The following is a 7,433-nucleotide window of genomic DNA, read 5'->3' as shown; positions in this document are numbered from 1 at the left end:
GAATGATGAAAGCAACTTTTCTACAAAGAACTTTTTATCCCAATATTTAACGCTTTGATGGACCAGAATCCTCAACGATCCAACACGCCGTTGACTGGCCGACCACGCCGAAGTAAAAGTGATATTTTGTGGGTTTTTTTGAAACCTTTCCTTGAATTTTTAAGACAAAAAAGAATTCCTTTTCAAAAGCCAAACAAAATTAGCCCTCTCTACCGACCCCCACCCTTTCCAACCCCTAACCCCCACCCCGATAATAAAAATCCACGAAGTTACTTGTTTCCACAAAACGTGTAATACTGCATTGTATTTGAATATTCAATTGTAACGACGTCACACAAACGTGAAATCGGAATTACGAGTGATCGGTGTTTCTCCAGCGAAACCTCCTCAGCTCATGAAAGTTTTTTTTTCAAATGAACAATCAAAAGTTCAATTAAAGTAAAATATAAAGTATCACAGTGGTCCATGACTGACGTTTCAGTTACATCACAAATAAGTTACAAATATAAAACTGCAAGATGTGGCAAAAAAAAACAACAACAAAGAATTCTTTTTTTTCTTCTTCTTTGCAATTAATATTAAAACTTCTCAATAGAAATGGTTGTGAATATATCTGTAGCTCGCTACAGGCTATGGTATAAATTAGATACTATGGTATAAAAAAAATTTTTTGTTTAATAAAACAGCTTGATGATCATGCAACCTTCGGTGAAAGTTCACAAGAGTCACAAGGTGACCGTATTAGGGTGAATATGTCACTTCGCTTTTGAAAGGTGATCATTCCCTCTTCAATGATCGACGTCCGCTTCACAATTACAACTTCATTTTCACTCTTCCCTTTTACTGTCTGTGTGGACGAGAGGAGTGGGCACTCATCAATGTGCTGCAGGAATCTTCCCTTCGAGTCCTTGTGCGCATCCGTTCGGGAGAGCGATGTTTCTGTACAAAACACGAGGGGAACGAAGTTTCAAAGCCGTACGCTCATAACAAATCATAGCAAGAATAATCGTCACTTAAATGACACAAAATTTTGCAAGTACGTCAAAAAGCATGTCGTTTGCGTCAAAGTCTCGAGCGATCGACTTGATTCACGGACTATTTTTTTTTACCAACATGTGGATCACGTGCACACAGCCTCGAATGATTTTTGCAACGTCAGTGAAGACTCAAACATAGAGTTTACATGCGAGAAATGAGTGCGTCAAGTGTGTCGTTCCGTGGCCTGATGTGAGATGCAACTACTTGTATGGCAAATTGAGACTTCACTTTGCAACAACTCGTTGATACATATATATATATATATATATATATATATATATATATATATATATATATATATATATATATATATATATATATATATATATATATATATATATATATATATATATATATATATATATATATATATATATAGTCGAGTTGCCTTTTATGTACAAACCGATATCTTTATGCAATCAACAGTTTTTTCCCCCTTTTAGTGAGAAGTCTCAACTTCTCCGATTCAAGTCCTTTTTTAATAGCGATCTCATGCGAGACGAGCCGCACGGCAACATCGGCATGAAGGCAGAGAGTATTTAAGTAGTCGTCATGCAGCTTGCCGGTGTATGGACTTACTCAAACGGTCAAGCACATTTTCCTTCGATCGTCTTGTGCATGCCGTCTGACTGCCAAAAACATTGACAATTATTTTTTGGTGAAACTACTCGTGAGGTTGAGGTGGTGCGCGCACCGTGCAGGGTGAAACAGCAACTGCAGCCGGAGGTCAGTGCGAAGCGGACAAAGACCAGGCGCCCTCCATGCGCCAAACGGAGAAAGCGTAGCTGAGTCGTTCATGCGCCACGTAGCTGCAGGCGGCGGCGAGACGCGCGTCCCCGGCTCCATCGGCCACTCCCGACGAGCCGCTCGAGGAGTCCGCGCTTTGCAGCACCTGGTACAGAAAGTCGATGTACCGCGTGGCCAACTTAAGAGTCTGGATCTTACTGAGCTTGTCCGAGGGGAGAGTTGGGATGATCTCCCGGAGTGATGAGAAAGCCTCATTCAGGGACTGCGTGCGCTGTCGCTCCCGAACGTTCGCCAAAACCCTCTGCTGTAGAAGCTCTTCGGTCGATACTGGGCTGCTCTCCCCTCCACCGCTGCCACTGCCCCCTCGGCGGTTCCTTTTCGTGGTGGCGTTGCCGTCGCTTTCACTCGTCGCTCCGATGCCGGCAGGGCGCCGCTTTCGGGCTCCTCTTCGGCTGCCAGATCCGATTCCCGGTGCTCCCGCGAGAGCGTTTCCCGATCTGTCACCCTCGTCCTCACTTGGTGGTGGGCTGGAGAGCGTGCTGGAGCTGGTTGGAGACTCCATGTGGTGCTCAAGATTTTGATATCTGCTTCTTGCGGCTCTGATGATGGAGAGATGAAATGCGCAAAAACGATCGGTTATATTAATATTATAAAACGATTACTCAGAGTGAAGGAAACTCTTTTAACTTGTCACGACATATACCTTGATAGGTATGAACTCGTTAACTTTCACACTTTTCGGAACATTGATCGTAAAACTTCAGCAACTCACAGAAAACTAGTTTTTGAGTCGCGCGCTGCCTGACCGTTAAATCGTTCCAGACTCCTCCCCCTCCCCAGTGGCTCCACCATCTGGGCGGGCACACCATCTCCCACCCCATCCTCTTGTACTGTCCTTCAAACCCTTTTTACCCCACGTGTAGCGCAAAGCGTAGTTCAGCAATTGGCTCACTCTTTCTGTCTGATCGACGTCAGTTCATGATCGAAGAGCAACTTCATTTCAATTGAATTTTATATTTTGAACACTCGACAGTCGATAACACCAATCGGAACATGAACCTACAGTTCAGCAGTGCACTACTTCGGTTGTGAATTTGGCAAATTGTACGGAACTTCAACCCGAGTGCGAATGCACACAGAGCAGTCAAGTATTCGTCTCTGTTAGCCTGGCAATCAAACTAAATTGAAAACATTCTAAACAGGAAACTTACTGTTTCTCGGGCCATTGTAAAAAAGGACACAAACAACAGGCACAAATAACTAATTTAATGTGTTGAATAAGGTGGTGTACAAGAGGGTGCATCAATGGTGGTAAACTTCCGAAACAATGTTTTTTTTTTTTTCTTCAACCTTAAAAACTTTTTTTTATTTCAAATGAATGATCTGTACTTGAACAATGCAAAACACAAATCGCTGTGTTTTCACTTCTAAAAACCCAGTTTAGTAGTTCTTCAAAATTTACGCCGTCTCAACCAATCAAATTTGCCGTGCGCTCCGAGAGCGGAGTAATGGTGAGATTCAGCCAAAATGGCAGCGCTTAGCGATGCGACGACAGCACAAACTTCGTCCAAAAGATCTGTTTATTTCGTGTAACTTTTTCTCAGATTGTTCCAAAATCGTCACTTTCTCCAAGAAGAATTGGCAGAGGGTTCAGCTCCGGATTATTCCGTTTGACTGATCGGCTTCGTCTGGTTGCCATCGAACCTGTGATTCAAAGTTCACAAACAAAGATAATATATATTTTATATATATATATATATATATATATATATATATATATATATATATATAAATAATTACAGCAATCTCTGTGTGTCTGTCTTTTTGTCTGCGACCACCGTTTCTCGACGACCGCTGGTCCGATCGGATTGAAACTTGCCAGGAATATTGCCGGGGACCCGCGGATGTGCCTTTTCAAGGATTGATACCGATCGGACGAGCGGTTCCCAAGTTACGGCCATGTATCTGTGAACCAATGACAGGACACGGTGCGATGACGTTACGAATGACGTCACAATTAATGTTTATTTCATTAAAAAAAAATTTTTGAAGGATTGACGTCACAATTCTTCTTCTTCGTTTGGTATGACGTCACAATCGACACTGGGGACCTGGGTATGTGCCTTACCCAGAGGAAAAAAAAAACCAAAAGAGTGAGTGGAAAGTCACAGGGGAGCAATTACATATAGGGGGAACTTATTCGTACTTCTGAGCTAATTATCGCCACACCACCCCCCACATGGTAACACGGAACACTTAACGTCATAGTTTCCCCACTTAATTACATTGAGATGCCTCCAACAAGTCCACGGACCAAACTGCTCAATGCAATGCTAAATTCCCAATAGAATTCCTCCATCAGAGAGAAGGGCGTGAGGGGGGTGAGAGTGGGGGCAAGAGAAGGGAGAGGGGGGCAAGAGAAGGGAGAGGGGGCAAGAGAAGGGAGAGAGGAGGGGGAGAGAGGAGGGGGAGAGAGGAGGGGGAGAGAGAAGGGTGAGAGAGAGGGGGGCAAGAGAGGGGAGAGAGAGAGGAGGGGGAACAGAGGAGGGGGTAGAGAAGGGGGCAAGAGGAGAGGGAGAGAAGGGGGCAAGAGGAGAGAGAGGTTTGAATATATATATATATATATATATATATATATATATATATATATATATATATATATATATATGTAGGGTGAATATACTGGTTCTGGCTCACTTTTCCCCATGTAAATGAATGGGGGATTTTCAGCGATTCATAGTTTTTTTCCCGAAAAATAAACCCCCTTTTTATCCCAAGGTATATTTATTTGTCTCCCCTTTTAACCTGGGGACACTTTTTTTCAAATAACCCATGCAAAAAGAAAAAGATTTGTTCAAGTAGCAAAGTAGTAATGTGATTTGTTTAAGGTGATTCGAAAGAAATATCTGAAACGTCTTAGCCTCGGGACACTCTTTATCAAATAACCGATGCATATTGTTCAGCTCACTCATTGAACTTCTAAAGATTTGTTCATTCTCAAATTCCTTCAATAGTTTAATTTTCTTTGCACAATAATCCCCATCTAAAATATTGAAAAACAAAACATTTGAATATTTATATTTTTTAAGATACCCCTTTTGTGCCATTACGAAATGATAAACTTCTCTTAATGCTCTTGTTTGACCACCTCCTGAGCCACATATCATTTTGAGATTATAGTAAATTGTTTTTTCATTGTTCAATTGATAACCATCAAAGTTTTCAGTCCATTCAAGGATATTCATTTTTTTCTTTACATCCTCTAACTTACTACTTTTTAAATTGATTCGCTTATTTGTTTTATTTACCTTTGTTTTAGTTATTTTTTCAATAAGACTTATTTGATATTTTTCACATTCATTATGTTTTCCATTTATATACCAAGACTGAGATTTTCTCCACTCTTTAGTTTGATTAATACTTGGTTTGAACATTTATATATTGCGAAAAAACGCGGCGGTAGCCCTTAAAAAACCCTAACCCATCTTCCCATCGTTAAAACACAATCTATTTTATACATTCTATCATACAATATCCATATGGAACACAATCTATTCCATTATCTAAAATAAATCTCTTATCATGAAAGGCTCCTAATGCCTTTTTATTTACTTCTTCACGATATATGTTATGTTTATAACTTCTTATTGTATTCATTTTCCTATATTCTTCTTTCTTATTCATCAAGCAATTATAATAATTTCTAAAAGTTATTGATTTCTTTATTACATATTTCTTTATTCCCTTGAACCTCTTATCAATCTGATCACCATACTTATAAGCATGTGCCTTTGCTCTCAATCCAATAAACTCACTCATTACTTTTCCACCCAACTCATCCTTAAACTTACCAATAACCTTTTCATTCTTTTTGGAAAATAACTCACTCTTCTTGCTGAAATTACTTGTATCATATACTCCAATATTTTTCTTCATATCTTTATAAACATCATCAGTTTTTATATCTAGGATAAAACTATCAGTGTCCATATACAACAATGAAACATTTTCACCATACTCTTTCTTTAAGTCATTATACAAATAATCATACATCAATATCTTTGATAAATCAAGAACTGCTGTTCCAATATAAATTGGTTTATCCATTACAATACTTTCCTTTTTCATATGAATTGCAGAAAAGTTCTCTGAAAAAACCTCTTCTCTCTCAAAACTTGGTTTATTTATCAATCTCGAAGCTTCTTTCCAAGATGTTGCGAATCTAATGTTTTGCCTGTTTCTAACATTTTCCATAGTCTTTCCAAATACAGCATTATTCATTAATTTATAAAAGTCCCTTTCAAATATTACTTTTGTATTTGCTCTCATTTCTGTATTGAATTGAATATACTTTTTCACCCAAGGACTTTGTTTAAATTTTAAAACTCTATGAATTTTAGCTACTCTCAATCCTTCTCTCAAAAACTGTTTCAAGCTTCTCCGATGCAAAACATATCCCTCTTTATCATAGAATGTTGTTAATAACTTTTCTGTTGATTTGCCTTTAATATTAAAACTTTTATGACAATCACTGAACCATTCTTTCTTTGGGGTTTCTTTCTCACATGCAAAAGGAAGGTCTTTATGCCTATTATGAAGATCACTCGGGTACCTCAAATCAACTTCAAAATAATAACCTTCTTCTTCGTCATTCAATTCCTCTTGAGAAGAAATAACAATATTCATCAAAGCCTTTTCATAATCCTTTTCGTCCACCCACTCTAATTTACCATACAGCAGAGATTGAGACATTGCCCATCCATACAAATTATTAGCATCAAAATACATCAAATAATTACTATCTTTTTCACTATCATAATTTGGAAGATATTTATTATTTGCTTTAGCATATCTTTTTGAACATACTTGTGATATTCCACCTCTCTTCGACTTCTTAATCATCAAAAGCATATCAACATCACTGATTAAATCTATATCTTGTTTTGTCATTTTCAACATTGCACTCCAAGCTAAACCAGGAGCTGTGAAATAGTGGGCAGGATCTAATCCATAACAATTTTTATGATGACAGAGTGATCTAAAAGCTTCAAACACATCAGCTAACAATAAAACATCTGTTTTTAGATATAAATCATGATATTCTATATATATATATATATATATATATATATATATATATATATATATATATATATATATATATATATTCTATATATATATATAGATAGATATTCTATATATATATAGATAGATATTCTATATATATATAGATAGATATTCTATATATATATATATATATATATATATATATATATATCTATCTATCTATCTATCTATCTATCTATCTATCTATCTATATCTATAGTGTCCCCAAGTGTCCACTCAGCCTGTTCGCAAACTCCTCAGCGACTCTCTCATCCCTGAGCTTGGCAACATCCAGCCTCGGCTGGGATGGTACCATTCTCCAGGATTTAAGGTGCAGCTTTAGAGTTGCTACAACAAGCCCGTGGTCAGAATTGAGGAACTGAGCACTCCGGTAGACCCTGCAGTTCTGGATCATCCTCCAACGACCGTCAATGAGGACATGGTCAATCTCCTTTGCCACACCGCCAGCGTTGGAATACCAAGTCCAGCGATGAGCTTGTGGGCGCTGAAACCATGAACCAGCCACCCTAAGTCCATGACTT

General features: G+C 38.4%; 1 protein-coding gene across 3 annotated transcripts; it reads right to left on the bottom strand.

The window, feature by feature from the left end:
* Positions 1-273: 273 nt before the first annotated feature.
* On the bottom strand, positions 274-2,577 carry LOC147021845 (twist-related protein-like). 3 transcript variants are annotated; one of them, XM_085892246.1, is made up of 3 exons: positions 2,489-2,562; positions 1,733-2,384; positions 274-939 (listed from the first exon to the last, which is right to left on the bottom strand). In XM_085892246.1, exon 2 carries the CDS (start codon positions 2,345-2,347, stop codon positions 1,766-1,768), a length of 582 nt encoding a protein of 193 aa, XP_085748372.1. In that variant the 5' UTR covers positions 2,348-2,384; positions 2,489-2,562; the 3' UTR covers positions 274-939; positions 1,733-1,765. The 3 variants fall into 3 exon arrangements, 2 of the variants coding, with proteins under 2 accessions (XP_085748372.1, XP_085748371.1); XR_015060964.1 differs by having other exon boundaries at positions 1,618-2,577; XM_085892245.1 differs by having other exon boundaries at positions 1,733-2,577.
* Positions 2,578-7,433: the final 4,856 nt, after the last annotated feature.

The sequence above is a fragment of the Eptatretus burgeri genome, chromosome 8, assembly GCF_056783735.1.
Source record: "Eptatretus burgeri isolate ZD-2024b chromosome 8, Ebu_testis_v1, whole genome shotgun sequence".
Classification (NCBI taxonomy): Eukaryota; Metazoa; Chordata; class Myxini; order Myxiniformes; family Myxinidae; genus Eptatretus; species Eptatretus burgeri.
Note: the sequence above shows the minus strand (reverse complement) of the source record. Positions and strands in the feature narration are given on the sequence as shown.

Excerpts from the sequence above, each read along its gene's own strand:
- LOC147021845 (XM_085892245.1), bottom strand. The coding sequence starts at position 2,347 with ATGGAGTCTCCAACCAGCTCCAGCACGCTCTCCAGCCCACCACCAAGT.